This window comes from Caretta caretta, chromosome 1, assembly GCF_965140235.1.
Source record: "Caretta caretta isolate rCarCar2 chromosome 1, rCarCar1.hap1, whole genome shotgun sequence".
NCBI classification, from domain to species: domain Eukaryota; kingdom Metazoa; phylum Chordata; order Testudines; family Cheloniidae; genus Caretta; species Caretta caretta.
The window spans coordinates 355,238,170-355,262,394 of NC_134206.1; the positions used below are offsets into that span (position 1 = coordinate 355,238,170).

Here is a 24,225-nt window from a genome sequence, read left to right on the forward strand (position 1 = left end):
TCAGTCCTGCTTTGAGCAGGGGGTTGGACTAGATGACCTCCTGAGGTCCCTTCCAACCCTGATATTCTATGATTCTATGATTAAAGAGCCCAATCTTTCTGGCTTATCCAAAAGATCAAGACTTGATAACAGTGTATAAGTACCTTCACAGGGAGAAAACCCCAGGCGCTAAAGGGATTTTTAACCTAGCAGAGAAATGAAGAAGAACAAGAACAAGTGACTGGAAGCTGAAGCCAGAGAAGTGCAAACGAGAAATAAAGCATAAATTAATAGCGAGCGAGATTAACCACTGGAATAAACTACCAAGGGTTTCTCCATCTCTTGATGTTTTAAAATCAAAACCAGACGCCTATCTTGAAGAGATGCTTTAGCCAAACACAACTTATGGGGCTCAATAGAGAGGTAATGGTAAAATTTAACGACCTGTGATATACAGGTCAGACTAGATGATCTAATGGTCATTTATGTCCTTAAACTCTCTGGGCTGTGAGCCCACCTGCATCAGCGTGTTCAATTCTGGGACCCTGAAGGGTATGTAACTAGGAGGAATTGGACAGATTTAAGAAACGGGATGTTTATGATAATTAAATCAGGAAATATTCCGTCAGGGAGATGGATTTGGCTGGGAATCATCCCATCAGGAGAAAGGCTGGGGGCCCCATCATGTGGGACATTTAAAGTTAGACGGACAAAGCTCTACTAAGAGTTCATTAGGAATAATCCTGCTCTGGTCCATGGGGAGGGAGATGGGTGGGACTGCACAGACCTATTCCACTTCTAACGTCTGTAAATCTCTGCTCCTGCTCTTTCCCTGCCGGGGACCAGTCACTCAGACAGACCCATCCCCCCACTGCTGGGACAGGGAACTCTCTGCAGAGCACAGACAAGCCACAGCAGCTTTTACCTTATCCATTCGGTCCTGCTCTGTTCCAAATTTGCCCCCGTAGCCATAAGAGGACTTGGGCCCAGCCTCCAGCTCCTTCTTCTTGATGACTTCATGTTCCTCAGACACCTTGCTCCTTAGCTGGTGGATGCTGGGAAGAAATAGAGGGTCAGGGCAAATCACTACAAAACCCTCAGACTTGGTCCAACCCAACAGTTGTTACTCTCCATTACAGACTGGAACATGCTGCCGTGCAGCCTGTATCATGATCAGTGGAACCTGAGTCAGAGGGCCCATTTTCCCTGGAGGGATTGTTATTAACAGGACACCAGTGGAACAGGGAATGTGAGAAGTTAGACTGGAAGCAACTCAGCCACAGGGTTTAATAAATCCAATTGTTCAACATAATCTACATCCAGCCTCACTCTTCGCAAATGAAACACAGACCAGGCCTATGGCATTGCCTCTTCAGACCCATCAGCGCACTTCACAGCCAGGGGCCACATCATGTGCCCAAGGCTCGGGCGCTCCCCAGTGAGGCAGATCTGAACTCTGCAGCCTCAGCGCAGCAACCTCATGTAATGAAGCTCTGGAGATTTGGATGTGAAAATGAACAGTCCATTCAGCATGATGCTCCCTTCCTTTTGTGCACTATTACATTATTTACACTTTCCCTACATATTCCATTTTCTTCATGTGGCAGATTTTTGCACTGACAATGTAGGGCAGCGCTGAAGAAGTAATTGGGGAAGCTGGTGGTTGGTGCAGCTAGGGTGACCGGACAGCAAGTGTGAAAAATTAGGATGGGGCTGGGAGGTAATAGAAGCCTATATAAGAAAAAGATCCCAAAATCGAGACTGTCCCTATAAAATCGGGATATCTGGTCACCCTAGGTGCAGCCAGTTATGAGGGAAGTGGGGATTGGAACCAGGAAGGAGCAGGAGACCTTCTGGGAAGTGAGGTAAGCACATTCACTGATCACTCTGTTGCCATGGTCAGCAGCAGGGAAGTAGTTTCAGAGTTAACACCCCATTGGTAGGACGGGTTTCAGAGTAACAGCTGTCTTCGTCTCTATTCGCAAAAAGAAAAGGAGTACTTGTGGCAGCTTAGAGACTAACCAATTTATTTGAGCATAAGCTTTCGTGAGCTACAGCTCACTTCATTGGATGCATACTGTGGAAAGTGTAGAAGATCTTTTTATACACACAAAGCATGAAAAAATACCTCCCCGCTCCCCACTCTCCTGCTGGTAATAGCTTATCTAAAGTGATCACTCTCCTTACAATGTGTATGATAATCAAGTTGGGCCATTTCCAGCACAAATCCAGGTTTTCTCACCCCCCCGCCACCACAAACCCACACAGAGTAACAGCCGTGTTAGAAACTGTTGAATTGGAATTCATTTGCAAATTGGATACAATTATCTTAGGCTTGAATAGAGACTGGGAGTGGATAAGTCATTATGCAAGGTAACCTATTTCCCCTTGTTTTTTCCCACCCCTACCCCCACCCCACCCCCCCCAGACGTTCTTGTTAAACCCTGGATTTGTGCTGGAAATGGCCCACCTTGATTATCATACACATTGTAAGGAGAGTGGTCACTTTAGATGGGCTATTACCAGCAGGAGAGTGGGTTTGTGGGGGGTGTGTGTGAGAAAACCTGGATTTGTGCTGGAAATGGCCCAACTTGATTATCATACACATTGTAAGGAGAGTGATCACTTTAGATAAGCTATTACCAGCAGGAGAGTGGGGTGGAGGGGAGGTATTTTTTCATGCTTTGTGTGTATAAAAAGATCTTCTACACTTTCCACAGTATGCATCCGATGAAGTGAGCTGTAGCTCACGAAAGCTTATGCTCAAATAAATTGGTTAGTCTCTAAGGTGCCACAAGTACTCCTTTTCTTTTTGCGAATAGAGACTAACACGGCTGTTACTCTGAAACCTGTCATTATGTAAGGCACTTCATTTAGCCATATGGAGTGGAAATCTATCAACTGCATGAAAAAACTTGTACAGATACAGACAGACATCATCTTCCTTTCCAAATGCAAACAGATGGACATCGTACCAAAAGGACTGAAGGTAAAAAATCCATTGCAATCTACATACCACACAGACTACGCTGACAGCTTGTGCCACACGCTCTCAAAGAAACTGCGGAATCACCTGATCAACATCCTTTACCGCAAACAGGGAAAGATTAAGAATGAGCTCTCAAAAATGGATACTCTCATAAAAAATCAACCCTCCACACAAACTTCCTCGTGGCTGGACTTTACAAAAACTAGACAAGCCATTTACCACACACGCTTTGCTTCTCTACAAAAGAAAAAGGACACTAAACTATCTAAACTACTACATGCCACAAGAGGCCACAGCAATGGTTCCCTCAACCCACCCAGCAATATTGTTAACCTATCCAACTATACTCTCAGCCCAGCAGAAGCAGCTGTCCTATCTCGGGGCCTCTCCTTCTGCCCCTCCACCCCCACGAACACGATACAGTTCTGTGGTGACCTAGAATCCTATTTTCGACGTCTCTGACTCAAGGAATATTTCCAACATACCTCTGAACAACATACTAATCCACAGAGACCTCCCTACCAACGCTACAAAAAGAAGGATTCTAGGTGGACTCCTCCTGAAGGTCGAAACAGCAGACTGGACTTCTACATAGAGTGCTTCCGCCGACGTGCACGGGCTGAAATTGTGGAAAAGCAGCATCACTTGCCCCATAACCTCAGCCGTGCAGAACACAATGCCATCCACAGCCTCAGAAACAACTCTGACATCATAATCAAAAAGGCTGACAAAGGAGGTGCTGTTGTCATCATGAATAGGTTGGAATATAAACAAGAGGCTGCTCGGCAGCTCTCCAATACCACTTTCTACAAGCCATTACCCTCTGATCCCACTGAGAGTTACCAAAAGAAACTACAGCATTTGCTCAAGAAACTCCCTGAAAAAGCACAAGATCAAATCCACACAGACACACCCCTGGAACCCCGACCTGGGATATTCTATCTACTACCCAAAATCCATAAACCTGCAAATCCTGGGTGCCCCATCATCTCAGGCATTGGCACCCTGACAGCAGGATTGTCTGGCTATGTAGACTCCCTCCTCAGGCCCTAAGCTACCAGCACTCCCAGCTATCTTCAAGACACCACTGACTTCCTGAGGAAACTCCAATCCATCGGTGATCTTCCTGAAAATACCATCCTGGCCACTATGGATGTAGAAGCCCTCTACACCAACATTCCACACAAAGATGGACTACAAGCCGTCAGGAACAGTATCCCCGATAATGTCACAGCTAACCTGGTGGCTGAACTTTGTGACTTTGTCCTTACCCATAACTATTTTACATTTGGGGACAATGTATACCTTCAGATCAGCGGCACTGCTGTGGGTACCCGCATGGCCCCACAGTATGCCAACATTTTTATGGCTGACTTAGAACAACGCTTCCTCAGCTCTCGTCCCCTAATGCCCCTACTCTACTTGCGCTATATTGATGACATCTTCATCATCTGGACCCATGGAAAAGAAGCCCTTGAGGAATTCCACCATGATTTCAACAATTTCCATCCCATCATCAACCTCAGCCTGGTCCAGTCCACACAAGAGATCCACTTCCTGGACACTACAGTGCTAATAAACGATGGTCACATAAACACCACCCTAAACCGGAAACCTACTGACTGCTATTCCTACCTACATTCCTCCAGCTTTCACCCTGACCACACCACACGATCCATCATCTACAGCCAAGCTCTGCGATACAACCGCATTTGCTCCAACCCCTCAGACAGAGACAAACACCTACAAGATCTCTATCAAGCATTCTTACAACTACAATACCCACCTGTGGAAGTGAAGAAACAGATTGATAGAGCCAGAAGAGTTCCCAGAAGTCACCTGCTACAGGACAGGCCCAACAAAGAAAATAACAGAACGCCACTAGCCGTCACCTTCAGCCCCCAACTAAAACCCCTCCAACGCATTATTAAGGATCTACAACCTATCCTGAAGGATGACCCAACACTCTCACAAATCTTGGGAGACAGGCCAGGCTTGCCTACAGACAGCCCCCCAACCTGAAGCAAATACTCACCAGCAACCACACACCACACAACAGAACCACTAACCCAGGAACCTATCCTTGCAACAAAGCCCATTGCCAACTGTGCCCACATATCTATTCAGGGGACACCATCACAGGGCCTAATATCAGCCACACTATCAGAGGCTCGTTCACCTGCACATCCACCAATGTGATATATGCCATCATGTGCCAGCAATGCCCCTCTGCCATGTACATTGGTCAAGCTGGACAGTCTCTACGTAAAAGAATAAATGGACACAAATCAGATGTCAAGAATTATAACATTCATAAACCAGTCGGAGAACACTTCAATCTCTCTGGTCACGCGATTACAGACATGAAAGTTGCGATATTACAACAAAAAAACTTCAAATCCAGACTCCAGCGAGAAACCGTTGAATTGGAATTCATTTGCAAATTGGATACAATTAACTTAGGCTTGAATAGAGACTGGGAGTGGATAAGTCATTATGCAAGGTAACCTATTTCCCCTTGTTTTTTCCTACCCCCCCCCCAGACGTTCTTGTTAAACCCTAGATTTGTGCTGGAAATGGCCCACCTTGATTATCATACACATTGTAAGGAGAGTGATCACTTTAGATAAGCTATTACCAGCAGGAGAGTGGGAGGGGAGATATTTTTTCATCCTTTGTGTGTATAAAAAGATGTTCTACACTTTCCACAGTATGCATCCGATGAAGTGAGCTGTAGCTCACGAAAGCTCATGCTCAAATAAATTGGTTAGTCTCTAAGGTGCCACAAGTCCTCCTTTTCTTATTGGTAGGACGGGGGCAGTTCTTGTAATGGAATGCTAAACTGTATTATATTGTTCAGCCACTAGGTGGCACTATGCATAAAACACCTTATTTAAATGAACCTCAACCATACCTGGCAGAGCATTAAAGGATCTTATGCTGAACAGAGCTAGGGTGTATAAGCTCTGTAACCAGTCCATATCTAGCACAGGGACATGACATGGTATCAGGAGTAAACTACAAACAAAAATAGAAGTACCAAAGCAACAAAGAATCCACATGCCCCTCTTCAATGACATGGAGAACTTCAGCTTTGACAAACCTTCAGAATGGACAGACTAGAAACAAGATTTTGCAAGATTTCGCTTTGCTGCTAAGCTTCACAAGGAAACTGGGGATACACAAGTTATCTTCTTTAATTTATGCTCTGGGGAAACAAACAGAACATATCTTTAAATCCTTTGACTTTACTGAAGACAGTCACAAGGATGACTATTAAAGGGTTCTGGTTATGTTTGAAGCATACTTTTTACCTCAGAGAAATGTGTTTTTATGAAAGAGCAAGTTTTCTCCAGAGAATTCAAGAACCAGGGGAAAATGTAGAATGTTTTACAAGAGTTCTGCATACATTGGCTGAAAACTACAGTTTTGGGGAATGCAAAATATGAAAATATCAAGAACAGATTGGTTATGGGGATAACAGATAAAACCTTTCACAGCAGCTACAGCTTAAGAGAGTTTTAATCCTAGCCATAGCTATACATAGAGCAAAGGTTAAAAGTCATTATCATAAAACCTCTGTGGCAAGGAGAGAGAATTCCTAGCCTAAGAGGGACAAATTCCAGCCTACATGCACAAGGTGTGGAAAAAATCATATCCCAAGAGCTGATCCATATCCAGCCAGAGGCACGTGGTGTAATAAATGCAGGAAATACCCTGCACTAAGGAAGTCAGGGAGTTGACTCAAACTACAGACAATCAAGCACTATTCTTGCTTGGATACGTCACTTCTGAGGACACAGAGCCTGTCTGGAGAGTAAAACTGAATATTCATGGCAAGACTATTGACTTAGGAGCTGATGTCACAGTCATCTGAGAAGGGACTTACAGTCACTTTCAGCCTCTCCCAGAGCTGAAGTCACCTGACACAGCTCTGACTAGCCCTGGAGATATTCTGAACTTGGGCCAGTTCACAATAGAAACAACTTTCAAAGACAACAGCTTTGCATTCAGGGTGTATGTGATTAAAGGACCACTGACCATCAGCCTTCCCAGCTGCAGCGTGGCAGCCATGATGGGCCTAGTGAGAAATGTGGAAGAAATTGATGGAATATTGGGTCATATTGGACTTTGAAAGGAGATCCAATACAAATCACTTTAAGAAAAACTGCTGAACCATATAGTGTACATACACCTCATAGGATTCCTACCCCTTAAAGTGGAAACTGAATTAAACAGAATGAAGTGGATTGGCATGATCAAGAAAATCTCTGAGCCAACAGCATGGTGTGCCCCAATGGTACCATTTATAAAGCAAAATGGAAAAATACAGATATGTTTGGATCTTAAAAGCCTCAGTGAAGGAGCTGTGAGAGAACAATATATCCTCTCAGCACTGGATGACTTCCTTCCCAAAATGAAAGGAGCTACAGTATTCTGCAAGCTGGATGCCTCGAGATTCCAGCAGATTCCTTTATCCAAAGAAATAAACTACATTTATCATAGAATCATAGAATATCAGGGTTGGAAGGGACCCCTGAAGGTCATCTAGTCCAACCCCCTGCTCGAAGCAGGACCAATTCCCAGTTAAATCATCCCAGCCAGGGATTTGTCAAGCCTGACCTTAAAAACCTCTAAGGAAGGAGATTCTACCACCTCCCTAGGTAACGCATTCCAGTGTTTCACCACCCTCTTAGTGAAAAAGTTTTTCCTAATATCCAATCTAAACCTCCCCCACTGCAACTTGAGACCATTACTCCTCGTTCTGTCATCTGCTACCATTGAGAACAGTCTAGAGCCATCCTCTTTGGAACCCCCTTTCAGGTAGTTGAAAGCAGCTATCAAATCCCCCCTCATTCTTCTCTTCTGCAGGCTAAACAATCCCAGCTCCCTCAGCCTCTCCTCATAAGTCATGTGTTCCAGACCCCTAATCATTTTTGTTGCCCTTCGCTGGACTCTCTCCAATTTATCCACATCCTTCTTGTAGTGTGGGGCCCAAAACTGGACACAGTACTCCAGATGAGGCCTCACCAATGTTGAATAGAGGGGAACGATGACGTCCCTCGATCTGCTCGCTATGCCCCTACTTATACATCCCAAAATGCCATTGGCCTTCTTCGCAACAAGGGCACACTGCTGACTCATATCCAGCTTCTCGTCCACTGTCACCCCTAGGTCCTTTTCCGCAGAACTGCTGCCTAGCCATTCGGTCCCTAGTCTGTAGCGGTGCATTGGATTCTTCCATCCTAAGTGCAGGACCCTGCACTTATCCTTATTGAACCTCATCAGATTTCTTTTGGCCCAATCCTCCAATCCTCCAATCAGACCCTTTGAGAGATTTTGCTTTCGAAGATTACCAGTGCACCTTTAATTTTCCAAAGACCGATGGCAGAACTGTTAATGAAAACAAATTGAAGTTGTAGTTTCATGGATGATATTCTGATATATGGATCTTCAATGGAAGAACACAACAAAACACTCACCCTAAGCCTAATTGGTCAGTCTGAACTGAAGCAAAACAAGGAAAAATGTGTTTCCTGCCTACCCCAAATTGAGTTTTCAGGATAGACAATAAACAAAGATGGGATCTGTCCTAGCCCTGAGAAAGTAAAAGCCATTCATGAATTGAATGCATCAACTAACATACCAGAACTGAGACACATACTGGGGATGGCATATGACCTCGGTTGATACTTTCAGGACCTTTCTACAGTGACAAAACCATTGAATTGTTTTGAATGCAAAACTGGGATTGTTTAGTCTGCGGAAGAGAAGAATGAGGGGGGATTTGATAGCTGCTTTCAACTACCTGAAAGGGGGTTCCAAAGAGGATGGATCTAGACTGTTCTCAGTGGTAGCTGATGACAGAACAAGGAGTAATGGTCTCAAGTTGCAGTGGGGGAGGTTTAGGTTGGATATTAGGAAAAACTTTTTAACTAGGAGGGTGGTGAAACACTGGAATGCATTACCTAGGGAGGTGGTGGAATCTCATTCCTTAGAAGTTTTTAAGGTCAGGCTTGACAAAGCCCTGGCTGGGATGATTTAGTTGGGGATTGGTCCTGCTTTGAGCAGGGGGTTGGACTTGATGACCTCCTAAGGTCCCGTCCAACCCTAATATTCTATGATTCTATGAATGTATTATTAAAATCCAACACCTCTTGGCTATGAGGGGTAAATCAAGAAATTGCCTTCAAATGATCTCTACAGCTCCAGTTCTCAAGTACTATGATGTGAACAAACCCACAATGGTCAGTGAGGATACAAGTAACTACGACCTATGTATTGTTGCAACAACAGGGCTTGGAGTGGAAGCCAGATGCATTTTGCTCTTGCACACTCACAGAAGCAGAAAAATTATATGTACAGATTGGCAAGGTGTGCCTGCCAAGTGTTTGGGCATGTTACATCTTTAACAGATATCTGTGTGGACTAGATTCATTTACGCTGATAGCAGACCACAAACCACTTGTAACTCTCAGCAATGGAAAAGACCTGGATCAAGCACAGAGATGCCAAAGTCTATTACTAAGGTTAATGCGATTTAGTCCAATTACTAAATATGTTCCTGGGAAGAATCTGGACTAGCAGACATTCCATCATGGAGCCCAGCACCACACACAGCTACCCATGAGCTCAAAGATGACGTAAAGGCGTATGTGGATGCTGTGGACACATACAGACCAGTGTCAGGAAAGAGACTACTCCAGCTCCAAAAATCAACTACAACAGACACACAACTTCAGGAAGTTCTAAGTTACATTGGGGTGGCTGGCCCAAGTACCTAAACCACGCTAACGAAGTGACAAGAGACTACTTTGCAGTGTGTATTACGTGAGTCAAATGCACTCATTGTTAAAGGCAATTACAAACGAAATGAGAAGAGAAATCCTAAACTTCGTCCATGAAGGGAATCATTGATTAACTAAATGCCATGAATGGGCCAACCAGTCAGTGTGGTGGCCAGGCATCAGCAAGGACATAAAGTATCTGCATGTGAACCTTGCAGAACTAATAGACCAATACAACACAAAGAACCTTTAATAACAACACCCCTACCAGATAGACCTTGGAAGAACTAGCTGCAGATTTATGAATATTCAGAGGACATCATGACCTTGTCATCATGGACTATTTTCCCAGGTGTATAGAAATAACATATTTGACAGACATACCATATCATAGTTTTATTGAGAAACTGGTGCACTTTTGCTCACTTTGGCATTCCAGAACAGCTAGTGACAGACAATGGACCACAATTCACTGAAACAGAATTTACGTTATTCTAAACAAAATATGATTTTGATCATATTACTAGCAGCCCACGTTACCTCCAAGTAAACGGAAAGACAGAGAGCTGCACAGACAGCCAAGAAATCATACAGTAGGAAGATCCATTCTTTGCCCTTCTGAGTTACAAACCAACACCAATAGCAGCTACTTGATGTAGTCCAGCACAACTCCTAATGGGAGGACAATTCAGACCAAGTTCTGAAAAGAACCTATTTCCAAAATGGGCCAGACATGAAGAAAGTGACCAAACTGGATAAAAGCCTAAAAAAAAAACCTTATGAACACTTTTACAGCAGACGTCACTCAGTTAGAGAGCTGCCAGGCCTAGAAACTGGTGACTGTGTTCAAGTCAAATTGGATGGAAAAAATGGATGGACAATTTCAGATATCGTTGTTTAAAAACAACAAAAAAAGAATTCCACACCCAGATCATATGTGACCAAGACTGACTGTCAACTCCTACAGTTTGTTCTTCAGCAACAGCAATCAATAGAGAAAACTCTACAAATAGCAGGTGCAGAAGACAATGACTCAAGGATTCCAAACCAACCAGTCAATTGTTGATACTAACGGAAGACCAAGCTGTTATGCCTTCAGGTAGAGTAATTAGAAAAACAGTGTGATTCAGACACACTTAACTTAGTGTTCTGTACTGAACTTCAAAGACCGTGTAATAATGTAAATGGTAGGAATGTAGAACTTAAAGAGGGAGATGTAATGGAATGCTAAATTGCATTTTACTGTTTGGCCACTAGGTGGCACTTTGTATAAAATACTTTACATAAATGAACCTCACCCATAGCCTGCAGAGCATTAAAAGATCTTATGACTGCCTAGGAAGAATAACGAGGAGTCCTTGTGGCAGCTTAGAGACTAACAAATTTATTTGGGCATAAGCTTTCGTGGGTTAGAACCCACTTCATCAGATGCATGGAGTGAAAATACAGGAGCAGCTATAAATACATGAAAGGATGGGGGTTGCTTTACCAAGTGTGAAGTCAGTCTAATGAGATAAATCAATTAACAGCAGGATTTATCTCGTTAGACTGACCTCACACCTGGTAAAGCAACCCCCATCCTTTCATGTATTTATAGCTGCTCCTGTATTTTCACTCCATGCATCTGATGAAGTGGGTTCTAACCCACGAAAGCTTATGCCCAAATAAATTTGTTAGTCTCTAAGATGCCACAAGGACTCCTCGTTATTTTTGCTAATACAGACTAACACGGCTACCACTCTGAAACCTGTCTAGAAAGGAGTACTGTGGAAAGGGATCTGGGGGTCATAGTGGACCACAAGCTAAATATGAGTCAACAATGTAACTCTTGCCAAAAAAGCAAACATCATTCTGGGATGTATTAGCAGGAGTATTGTAAGCAAGACATGAGAAGTAATTCTTCCGCTCTACTCCACTCTAATTAGGCCTCAACTGAAGTATTGTGTCCAGTTCTGAGCACCACATTTCAGGAAGGTTGTGGACAAATTGGAGAAAGTCCAGAGAAGAGCAACAAAAATGATTAAAGGTCTAGAAAACATGACCTATGAAGGAAGATTGAAAAAATTGGGTTTGTTTAGTCTGGAAAAGAGAAGACTGAGAGGGGACATGATAACAGTTTTCAAGTACATAAAAGGTTGTTACAAGGAGGAGGGAGAAAAATTGTTCTCCTTAACTTCTGAAGATAGGACAAGAAGCAATGGACTTAAATTGCAGCAAGGGAGGTTTAGGTTGGACATTTGGAAAAACTTCCTAACGGTCAGGGTGGTTACGCACTGGAATAAATTGCCTAGGGAGGTTGTGGAATCTCCCTCATTGGAGATTTTTAAGTGCAGGTTAGACAAACACCTATCAGGGATGGCCAACCTGTGGCTCCGGAGCCACATGCAGCTCTTCAGAAGTTAATACGCTGCTCCTTGTGTAGGCACTGACGCTGGGGATGCAGCTACAGGTGCCAACTTTCCAATGTGCCAGGGATGCTCACTGCTCAACCCCTGGGTCTGCCCCCATTCCATCTCTTCCCACCCCCTCCCCTGAGCCTGCCGTGCCCTCACTCCTCCCCCTCCCCCCAGAGCCTCCTGCACGCCACAAAACAGCTGATTGGGACGTACAGAAAGGGAGGGGGAGGCACCGATCGGCAGGGCTGCTGGTGTTTGTGAGCCACTGGGAGCAGGGCTGGCGGGGAGCTGATGGGGGTTGCTGATGGATTACTGTGGCTCTTTGGCAATGTACATTGGTAAATTCTGGCTCATTCTCAGGCTCAGGTTGGCCACCCCCAGTCTCAATAATTACTCCTGCCAGGAGTGCACGGGATTGGACTAGATGACCTCTCGAGGTCCCTTCCAGTTCTATGATGAACCCATTTGGGTGTACAAGCAAGCTCTGTTGCCAATCCATATCTCATACAGGAACGTGACAGTTCTCACCTTCCAGAGCTACTGTTTCAGGCTGTCTGCAGACTTTGCTCTTGAAGTGCTGTCTCCACCACTAAAACAGCACAGAAAATGTGACACTGCCAATGCATCCCCTGCAGGCCCCTGTGCAGGACCACGGGCCTGTTTTGGGCGGGAAATAGCAGCTGGCACGTAACTGGCTGGCATGCCATGTCCATGCCTAGCCACAGCCTCACAGGCCACAGGATTAGGGCCTCTACCAACTGGGGAATCGGAGTCCAGCCCAGGATTGCAGAAGGGTGGATGCTGAGTAGGTGTTCCCTGGGCCATGACAGAGTGCACTTCAGGAGCTGCTGGATTTGGGACAAAGCTATGGTGCCAGGGCACAAATCCCAGCTCCTTAAGCATGGAGCGAGAGGTCACAGCATGAGCCATGCCCAAAGGAAACACCCAGAATCCTTCAAGGCAAGACCCAAGCGGAGTAGGCGACAGGAATGGGTGCAAAAGCACATGCCCCCAGTCCCCTCCCCCCAGTTTCACTGCTGGTGATTTGCAGAAGCCCTTATTTGGCTGATTTCAGGTCAGTGAATGCAGTCACCACTTCCTCTTCCTGTAAGTAGACATCACCATGGCAACAGCCTACTTACCCCTCACTGTTCCTCAGAAACCAAAAATCCCATCAGAGCTGCGGGCACTGGTGTCTGTTAGCTCAGTCTGAGGGAAATGGTTCAGCCTTAGTAGTGACCCCCAGGCCAGGATCAGTCCCCTTTTGTATGCCAGAATCCCTCTCTCACACACAAACCATGCACCCCACACACACACACACACAATCCCCAGCCAGGAGTGTACCCCGTGTGCACCACTCCCAAGGCCAGAATCATTCCCACCCATGCTGCGACCCCCAAGACACACCACCTAGATTGTCGGGCTCAACGGATAGTGATCAATGGTTCCATGTCTAGTTGGCAGCCGGTATCAAGTGGAGTGCCCCAGGGGTTGGTCCTGGGGCCGGTTTTGTTCAATATCTTCATAAATGATCTGGAGGATGGTGTGGATTGCACCCTCAGCAAGTTTGCAGATGACACTAAACTGGGAGGAGAGGTAGATACGCTGGAGGGTAGGGATAGGATATAGAGGGACCTAGACAAATTAGAGGATTGGGCCAAAAGAAATCTGATGAGGTTCAACAAGGACAAGTGCAGAGTCCTGCACTTAGGATGGAAGAATCCCATGCACCGCTACAGACTAGGGACCGAATGGCTCGGCAGCAGTTCTGCAGAAAAGGACCTAGGGATTACAGTGGACGAGAAGCTGATATGAGTCAACAATGGCATTTTGGGATGTATAAGTAGGGGCATTGCCAGCAGATCGAGGGACGTGATCGTTCCCCTCTATTCCACATTGGTGAGGCCTCATCTGGAGTACTGTGTCCAGTTTTGGGCCCCACACTACAAGAAGGATGTGGAAAAATTGGAAAACATCCAGCAGAGTGCAACAAAAATGATTAGGGGACTGGAACACATGACTTATGAGGAGAGGCTGAGGGAACTGGGATTGTTTAGTCTACGGAAGAGAAGAATGAGTGGGGATTTGATAGCTGCTTTCAACTACCTGAAAGGGAGTTCCAAAGAGGATGGATCTAGACTGTTCTCAGTGGTAGCGGACAACAGAACAAGGAGTAATGGTCTCAAGTTGCAATGGGGGAGGTTTAAGTTGGATATTAGGAAAAAAATTTTCACTAGGAGGGTGGTGAAACACTGGAATGCATTACCTAGGGAGGTGGTGGAATCTCCTTCCTTAGATATTTTTAAGGTCAGGCTTGAAAGCCCTGGCTGGGATGATTTAGTTGGGGATTGGTCCTGCTTTGAGCAGGGGGTTGGACTAGATGACCTCCTGAGGTCCCTTCCAACCCTGATATTCTATTCTATGACATCTCCTCCACCCCTAAAGGGTTCCCCCTGCTCTAGGTTTCAAGGGCTCCCACCCCTGCCCTTAGGGGCACATTCCATCTGGCTCAGACTCTCAAGTGGGTGGAGATGGAAGAGGGCTGAGAGTGGATGAAATGCGAGGTCTGTGGGGACCTAACTGGCTCGTTGGCAGCGGGTGCTGAGGCATATGTGACCTTCCCCTGGTCTCCCATAGCCCTGTACAAGGAGCCCTTGGGAGACTGCGTGTGGGGCAGGGGACTGAGCTCTGGCTTGTGGGATCAGGACATAAATGCAGAAGCCCCTGTTCTATTTTTCAGCCATTTAACCTGCCAAATCTCTGTTCACTCTGGGTAGATGCCAAAGGCCAACGATGGGAGCAGCTGCAGTTCCAGGGACTGCAGAGTCACACCTGCCTTGTCCCCAGGAACTCTGCAAATCTGAAGTCCTAAAGCTGCTTTTATTCATAAGGCCCAGGTGTCCTGGTGGTTTCCCCTTCCCCCTCCCAGACAGAGCACTGCAGCTGGGCTACCTCCTAGGAGTGGGAGTGATGGCACAAACTCCATCCACACAGGGAGATGTCACTCACAAGTAATGGTGCTGATCTCCTGGGCTCTCTTGGTCTCATAATGGCTGAGGAGGTCCTGCTTGTCATGCCCAGTCCCATAGGCTGGAGGACCCTTCCCAGCTACATCACTAGCCCGTCCCAGAGGTAAGGAAACAACTAGAGGAGGTCTGGTGCCAGGGAGGATCTATCGTCATTCCCTTACACCGAGCTCTAGTGAAATACCACCACTCTGTGTGACCTTCTCTCCCCTGCACCTCTTGCTCGCTTAGAGCCCCCCCAACAGGCTCTCTTCGAATTGGCACCCAAAGCTGCCAGAGTTGATGTCTGTCTGTCTATCCATCACTTCTTTCTACAATGCTGCTTACAAAGTGTGACAGATATTGATTGACATGGGGACCAGAGCATATCTTACATTGAAAGCATGAAAACTTCAAAAAAGACTTTCTACTGAGATGGGCCAGATGGTTTGAGCCATAGACTATTCATAGCCCTTTGAACCAATATAGGTGATGTATTTTTATGTGTTCCTGGCTCATGGGAGCTGGGTGTTCCTGTGGAATCTGAAATTGCGAGGGGGTGATAAATACAGAATCCCAAGGCTGGGCATGCCAATACCCTACTCTGGAAGCTTGGCCACCTGGGGCAAGGAGGATGTATGGGTTTTACCAGTTTCCATGACGCTGGGAGGAAAAGATTTCTGAGATGTAGAGGCTGAGCTTAACCAGACTCAGTGCCTTCTTTCTGGGCTAGAAAATGGACAGGACCTTTTGTCCAAGAGGGTCCCAAACCCTTGCTAATGTGTTGGAAGGACTTTGGCCTGCCAGGGCCCAAAATCATAGAATCATAGAATATCAGAGTTGGAAGGGGCCTCATGAGGTCATCTAGTCCAACCCCCTGCCCAAAGCAGGACCAATCCCCAATTTTTGCCCCAGATCCCAAATGGCCCCCTCAAGGATTGAACTCACAACCCTGGGTTTAGCAGGCCAATGCTCAAACCACTGAGCTATCCCTCCCCCCCAACACTGAGCTATCCCTCCCCCCCACAAAAGGGTGGCTGGGAGAGTTCTGGTATGTTTAGCGTGTGTGTACATGCCTGTATTGTTTTTTTCTGTATGCTTTTGTCCTTTAATAAATGTGTTTGCTTAGGAAGAGCTGTCTGCTCATTTGCAAAAACACTGTCATTGTCCTTGGACAGAAACCAGAGAGCAGGGGCTGGATGTTTGTCAGACCACAGGACAATGGCAGTAAAGAGCAGGGGGCTGTAGCCTAAAGCCCCAGACAGAAAGGAGAGGGATGCAGGTGTCTGACCAGAGAGGAGATAGCTTGAGGCCTGAGATCTGACGGTCATTCCTAGAGCAGACTACAGCAGGTCTCAAAGGTGCAGTAACCCTGACATTATAACACAAAGAATCTGTTTTTCCTGTCTAGGGCTTGTGTACCAGTGACCTCAACCCTGGCTACTAGCTAGCATCCCAGTTCAGACTTGCCACAGCCTCATCCCCACAGGCCAGCTGACTGTGCTTGCATGCACACAAGCGACTCACTTTGTCACTGTGACCTGCCAATCAATTATATCGTTATGACAGTGACGCTGCAGCCACTGCCAACAAGTGCAGCCCATGCCTCCAGCGGAGCCTGCAAAGCAGTGGGCTCAGCAGTGTTGCCTTATACACTCTGGGATTCCAGCTCAGATAACTGGGGTTCCACTTGCCGCTGGAGACGGGGGGAAATTGACCTCTGGGCTGACCTAATCTGGCATAAGGACGACAACCGACTACCCACAAGGCAATGGCCTCTGTGAGTGAGCCAACTGGATGCCACTAGTAGGGCCAAGGACCCAGTCAGAGACACAGCGGAGAGACTGACCTTCCTAGCTGCCAGAGCTGACCTATGTTTATAACATTGCAAACACCTCCACAAAGCATAACCCTTACTTCCTGACATTCAGCAGGCATGGCCAGCTGCTAATAGACATGAACCAGGGTCTGGGGCCCCGAATGGGTCCATGAGCATGAGGCTGGATCGTAGCCACTAACATGGGCCAAACCTGAGACTGTCTAATGAATGCAGCTGCCTGTAGTAGGCTGCCTGTTTGGCTACACCTCCTGATGGGTAGGAAGAGACAGCAGACTAGCTATTCCACCCAGCAGCGGCGTAGTTTGGCAGCTGCTCAATGCATTCAGCCACGATTGCATTAGCTCCTGCACCTGCCTGTTTCCAGCCCTGCTCCTGTCTTGCTTTGCTACAGGTATCCCTGCTCTGACCCTCTGCTCCAGTTCCTGACTTCTGTCTTCAGCTCTGACCCTTGGCTCTGGCATCTGGCTGCTGACTTCTGCTCCAACCACTAGGCATGGCTATTCACATTCTGGTCTCTGACAGGTTGGGCAGCCCTAAAACCACAAACCGTCAGGGAACTAGAGCCTATACGGCAAGCATGGATCCTAAAAAGGCCTATATCTCTCTGATGAAGACAGTGGGACCCCATAGACTTTGCAGGCCCAACTTGCCACTCTGCAGAATGCAGCCCTATAAACTCAAGCCACATCGCCTTCAGCTCTGACCCCTGCTCCCATGAGCCCAAGCTCCCTCTGCCTGACAAGTCCAATGGCAATTGTGACTAATTTCATGTGTCCCTAAATCAGTGTTGGCTCCTCCTCCTGCTACACTCACAGTCGTATCCCACTAACCACACCTTGGTGGGATTGATTCTGAGCCTGCTTCCTGGGGAGGCCCTGACTTGGGCCTCTCTGCTCCTGGAAAAATCAAACCCACTCCTGGGCCAATTTGAGAGATTCATTCGAGCTATGGCGATGATCTTTGATTACCCGAGTTGCAAGCATGCTGCCAAAACCGCGTGTCTGGTGTTATAGCAGGGATGCCGGCCAGCTGCTAAATATGCAGGGGAGTTCCAACACTTGACAGTTGATGCTGAGTGGAACAAGGCCATCCAGTCCTGGGATGTATATGTTGTAATATGCTATTGACCATTTGGGCCTAGCATAAATGCTATGTGCTTGACATGAATATGTGAGTTACGTGTTGGCAACTGAATCATAGAATCATAGAATATCAGGGTTGGAAGGGACCTCAGGAGGTCATCTAGTCCAACCCTCTGCTCAAAGCAGGACCAATCCCCAATTAAATCATCCCAGCCAGGGCTTTGTCAAGCCTGACCTTAAAAACTTCTAAGGAAGGAGATTCCACCACCTCCCTAGGTAACACATTCCAGTGTTTCACCACCCTCCTAGTGAAAAAGTTTTTCCTAATATCCAACCTAAACCTCCCCCACTGCAACTTGAGACCATTACTCCTTGTTCTGTCATCTGCTACCACTGAGAACAGTCTAGATCCATCCTCTTTGGAACCCCCTTTCAGGTAGTTGAAAGCAGCTATCAAATCCACCCTCATTCTTCTCTTCTGCAGACTAAACATCCCCAGTTCCCTCAGCCTCTCCTCATAAGTCATGTGTTCCAGTACCCTAATCATTTTTGTTGCCCTCCGCTGGACTCTTTCCAATTTTTCCACATCCTTCTTGTAGTGTGGGGCCCAAAACTGGACACAGTACTCCAGATGAGGCCTCACCAATGTGGAATAGAGGGAGACGATCACATCACTCGATCTGCTGGTAATGCCCCTACTTATACATCCCAAAATGCCATTGGCCTTCCTGGCAACAAGGGCACACTACTGACTCATATCCAGCTTCTTGTCCACTGTAACCCCTAGATCCTTTTCTGCAGAACTGCTGCCTAGCCATTCGGTCCCTAGTCTGTAGCGGTGCATGGGATCCTTCCGTCCTAAGTGCAGGACTCTGCACTTGTCCTTGTTGAACCTCATCAGATTTCTTTTGGCCCAATCCTCTAATTTGTCTAGGTCCCTCTGTATCCTATCCCTACCCTCCAACGTATCTACCACTCCTCCCAGTTTAGTGTCATCTGCAAACTTGCTGAGGGTGCAATCCACGCCATCCTCCAGATCATTAATGAAGATATTCAACAAAACCAGCCCCAGGACCGACCCTTGGAGCACTCCACTTGATACCGGCTGCCAACTAGACATGGAGCCATTGATCACTACCCGTTGAGCCCGACTATCTAGCCAACGTTCTATCCACCTTATAGTCCATTCATCCAGCCCATACTTCCTTAACTTGCTGGCAAGAATACTGTGGGAGACCATGTCAAAAGCTTTACTAAAGTCAAGGAACAACACGTCCACCGCTTTCCCCTCATCCACAGAGCCAGTTATCTCATACTTGTATAAGTAGGGGCATAGCGAGCAGATCGAGGGACGTGATCGTTCCCCTCTTTTCGACATTGGTGAGGCCTCATCTGGAGTACTGTGTCCAGTTTTGGGCCCCACACTTCAAGAAGGATGTGGATAAATTGGAGAGAGTCCAGCGAAGGGCAACAAAAATGATTAGGGGTCTGGAACACATGAGTTATGAGGAGAGGCTGAGGGAGCTGGGATTGTTTAGCCTGCAGAAGAGAAGAATGAGGGGGGATTTGATAGCTGCTTTCAACTACCTGAAAGGGGGTTCCAAAGAGGATGGCTCTAGACTGTTCTCAATGGTATCAGATGACAGAACGAGGAGTAATGGTCTCAAGCTGCAGTGGGGGAGGTTTAGATTGGATATTAGGAAAAACTTTTTCACTAAGAGTGTGGTGAAACACTGGAATGCATTACCTAGGGAGGTGGTAGAATCTCCTTCCTTAGAGGTTTTTAAGGTCAGGCTTGACAAAGCCCTGGCTGGGATGATTTAACTGGGAATTGGTCCTGCTTCGAGCAGGGGGTTGGACTAGATGACCTTCTGGGGTCCCTTCCAACCCTTATATTCTATGATTCTATGATTCTATGATTCATCATAGAAGGCAAATAGATTAGTTAGGCATGACTTGCCCTTGGTGAATCCATGCCGACTGTTCCTGATCACTTTCCTCTCCTCTAAGTGCTTCAGAATTGATTCCTTGAGGACCTGCTCCATGATTTTTCCAGGGACTGAGGTGAGGCTGACTGGCCTGTAGCTCCCCGGATCCTCCTCCTTCCCTTTTTTAAAGATGGGCACTACATTAGCCTTTTTCCAGTCGTCCGGGACTTCCCCCGATCGCCATGAGTTTTCAAAGATAATGGCCAATGGCTCTGCAATCACATCTGCCAACTCCTTTAGCACTCTCGGATGCAACGCATCTGGCCCCATGGACTTGTGCTCGTCCAGCTTTTCTACATAGTCTCGATCCACTTCTTTCTCCACAGAGGGCTGGTCACCTCCTCCCCATGCTGTGCTGCCCAGTGCAGCAGGCTGGGAGCTGATCTTGTTCGTGAAGACAGAGGCAAAAAAAGCATTGAGTACATTAGCTTTTTCCACATCCTCTGTCACTAGGTTGCCTCCCTCATTCAGTAAGGGGCCCACACTTTCCTTGACTTTCTTCTTGTTGCTAACATACCTGAAGAAACCCTTCTTGTTACTTTTAACATCTCTTGCTAGCTGCAACTCCAGGTGTGATTTGGCCTTCCTGATTTCACTCCTGCATGCCTGAGCAATATTTTTATACTCTTCCCTGGTCATTTGTCCAATCTTCCGCTTCTTGTAAGTTTCTTTTTTGTGTTCAAGATCAGCAAGGATTTCACTGTTAAGCCAAGCTGGTCGCCTGCCATATTTACTATTCTTTCTACACATCAGGATGGTTTGTCCCTGTAACCTCAATAAGGATTCTTTAAAATACAGCCAGCTCTCCTGGACTCCTTTCCCCCTCATGTTATTCTCCCAGGGGATCCTGCCCATCAGTTCCCTGAGGGAGTCAAAGTCTGCTTTTCGTATGCCTCAAAGATGAATATCTCGCATTGGCAAAGAGCCTGTTGTCACTGTGTTCAAGGTGTCCAACTTTGCCAATGAGATCATTGAGAGCAATCTGATGTCTTCCATCTGCTCCCTCCTTCTCAATTACCTGTTTGCAAACCAGATCCACCAGACCCTGAATGAGGCGACTACCCAACCCAACTCCGAGTTCCATTTAGAAAATGACATCCTTTATTGCAAGAGTTATATTTATGTTCCAGAGGGAAAACCTAGGCTTCACGTATTGAAGCTATGCCATGATCCACTGCTTATAGGCCATTCTGGTCAATTCAAGACCTGGAATCTGGTCTCAAGGAGCTTCTGGTGGCCAGGCCTACATCAAAGATTATGTAGGTGACTTCTGCACCTGTACTAAGAACCCACGATCAAAACCTCTAGGTCTCCTCCAGCCTCTGCCCATGCCCCCAGAGCCTTGGTCTGCTATATCAATGGACCGCATTGCGGAGCTGCCATGCTCCCATGACACTCAGTAATCTTGGGTGCTGTCAGTCTCCTCACAGAGATGGCACGCTTCATCCTGTGCTTACTGTTCTACCACATGGGAGACAGCTTCCTGGAAAATGTCTTTCATTACCATGGTTTACCACAGGCATTGTGTCAGACTGAGGACCTGAGTTCATCTCCTGTTTCTGGCAGGAATTCCTGCAGACTCCTTAGCATCGACTCCCTTACCTCATCCGCCTGTCACCCACAGTGTAATGGGCAAGCAGAGAGTCAGTCAAATCTTGGAGCAGTCTCTTCACTGTTTTCTGAGTTACGACCAATATGACTGCCTCTGCCTCCTGTGCTACACCAAATCATCCTATCATAATGCAATCCACGCCTCGATCCAGCAGAGCCCATAGTTCTTTGGGAACTATGTCTCTCACCCCCACTTCTGCCCAGACTTACCTGTAAGTTCCCCAGTACCAGCCACTGTGTGTTTAGCCTCCCATCTAGTGCACCAGGAGCTCAAGGAATCCTTGCAGTCCTCCAAAGCAGCCTACAAACTGCACATGGACCAAGATCCTCAGGCTGCCCCTAATCTGTCCATGGGGGAACAAGGTGTGGCGCTCTACCCAGAACCTTAAAATTCAGCCACCCATCCACCAAACTAGACTACCGCTCTACAGTGGGAGCCTACACCCAAACCCCTCAAACCCGCCACCACCACCCATAGCGGTCTGCAGCGGGCGGCATGCTTGGTTCATCAAATCCTGAACTTTCAGTGAGTTAGGGAAAAGCTTCAAAACCTGGTGGACTGGGAGGGCTACAGTGCGGACAAGTGGTCTTGGGACCTGGTAGAGAACATCCACACCCCAACCCTACTGTGAGTTCTACCAGAAGTACTCGGAGAAACCGGGGCCTGAGGCCCTTGCAGGCACCCTTGGGGGCAGGGATGGGTGCCCTCAGGAATCAGGGTCTGCAGCAGAGTCAGTCTCTGGGCAACCTGACATGTGCAGCTGGCATGTAGCAGGCTGCCTGACTGGCTACAGTGCCTGATTGGTGGGGAGAGTCAGCAGACCTGCTCTTAAGCCCAGCAGTAGTTCAGTGACTGCTCAAAGCATTTGCCCATGGCTGTGTTAGCTCCTGCACCTGCTTGTTTCCAGCCTTGTTCCAGTCCTATTCCTGCCTTGGCCCCACCTTGCCTTGCTCCAGATAACCCGGCTCTGATTCTCAGCTCCGATTACTGACCTCTGACTTTGGCCCTGCCCTTGGCTCTGGCCTCTGACTCCAGCTCTGGCCCTTGGCACTGATTCCTGGCCCCCAACTCCTGCTCTAACCACTAGGCATGACCGCCCATGTCCTGGTCTCTGAGAGAGACAGACGGAAACAGAGTTATGCCAGATGTGCTGGGGCTGGGCCAGGGCCACTGGAGCTGGGATATGTGTCGTCAGGTCCTACTCACGCAGTGGTTCAAATGGGACACAGCTTGGGGCCCCAAACCGTACAGCATCTGTTGGATCCTACATCCCAAATGGCCAGTATACAAGATCTGAGCAGAGTCTGAGGATAGATCAGAGACAGTCCACCAGAACATACCTTGCCCCTTTGAGGCCAAGTCACCAAACTGGTGGGGGAGGGGGACGATGAATCCAGTCCAAGAGGCAGGGTCAGAAAGCATCACTGGGCCCCCACTAATGGGCTGGGTCACATGGGGGGAATCCCCCCAGAGGCACCCAACCCTAACCCTGGCCCCAGGGCAGGGGAAGAGCAGAGTGAGGAGGTCAGGGGGCCAAGGAAGGAGGCACCCGAAACTGGCCCCACAGCAAGAGAGGAGCAGAACAGGGAGGAGACACCCAAGTCTGACCCTAAGGCAGGGATGTGTGGGAGGGGAAGAGCAATGAGGCCGGACTAAACCAAACATTCTCAAAGGCCAAATATGCCCCCCACCCCCAACCAACAGATACAGCAGTGCTGAGGGTGGCCAAGCCATGCCAGCTGCATGGGGACAGGTGTGTTTATGTGGTGGTGGCTGTGGGACTGGGTAGAGAGCTCCTCCCCCTTGCCCCTTCCTTTCTCCCCCTCCCCTTACGCTGCCTGACTAGTGGAAGGATGAGTGCCACTCCAAAATAAGAACCTAGAATTAGCTATGGACCACCTGGGAGGGTTTGAAGGTTGGTGTTTGTGCACAGGCATGTGGCTGTGACTCCCCTCCCCAGCCCTGGGAATCTCCCATCTGACACACCTGGCTCTGGAGACTGGACCAAATGGCTCCCTGGACTGAGCTGATCTGGCAGCTCCTAGGTGCTAGCAGACAGCCTGGATAACAGCTAAAAGGGGGAGACTTACTTGATGTGCTCGGCCCGTCCGGAGCCCTCAATGGTTTTGGCTCCCCATCTCTGGTCCCTCTCTGAGATGTCGTTCTGCAAAACAAACCCAAGCCCCATGAGAGGAGCCCACAGGGCTGCTGGGGACGACAGCGCTGGGTGCAGGGAACCGCTCCTCTGCTGCCTGCAGACTGGACTAGGCCCAGGTGTTTTACTGGACAGGGCTGAAAACAGCGGAGGGCACAGCACTTCGGTGGTCCCTGGAAGCTGGTGCCCTGGGCGACTGCCCTGCTCACCTGCCCCTAGAACTGGCCAAAAACTCCAGCACAGAGATCCCCATTACCTCTCACCCACATCAATGGGCCAAGACCCCTCAGGCACAGGAGTCATCATTACCATGCACGCTTCCATCAACAGGCAGACACTCCCTGGCACAGGATCACCATTACTGTGCATGCACCCGTGGATGGAGCAAGAC

The 24,225-nt window shown here is 47.6% G+C and overlaps 1 protein-coding gene across 1 annotated transcript in view; it reads right to left on the bottom strand.

The window, feature by feature from the left end:
* Nucleotides 1–24,225, bottom strand: part of HCLS1 (hematopoietic cell-specific Lyn substrate 1) — a 56,040-nt gene that overhangs the window by 22,169 nt on the left and 9,646 nt on the right. Inside the window, exons 3-4 of the mRNA XM_048824912.2 lie at nt 23,770–23,843; nt 905–1,034 (exon numbers count right to left, since the gene is read on the bottom strand). Coding sequence (XP_048680869.2) covers nt 905–1,034; nt 23,770–23,843 — 204 coding nt within the window. The remainder of the gene's footprint in view (nt 1–904; nt 1,035–23,769; nt 23,844–24,225) is intronic.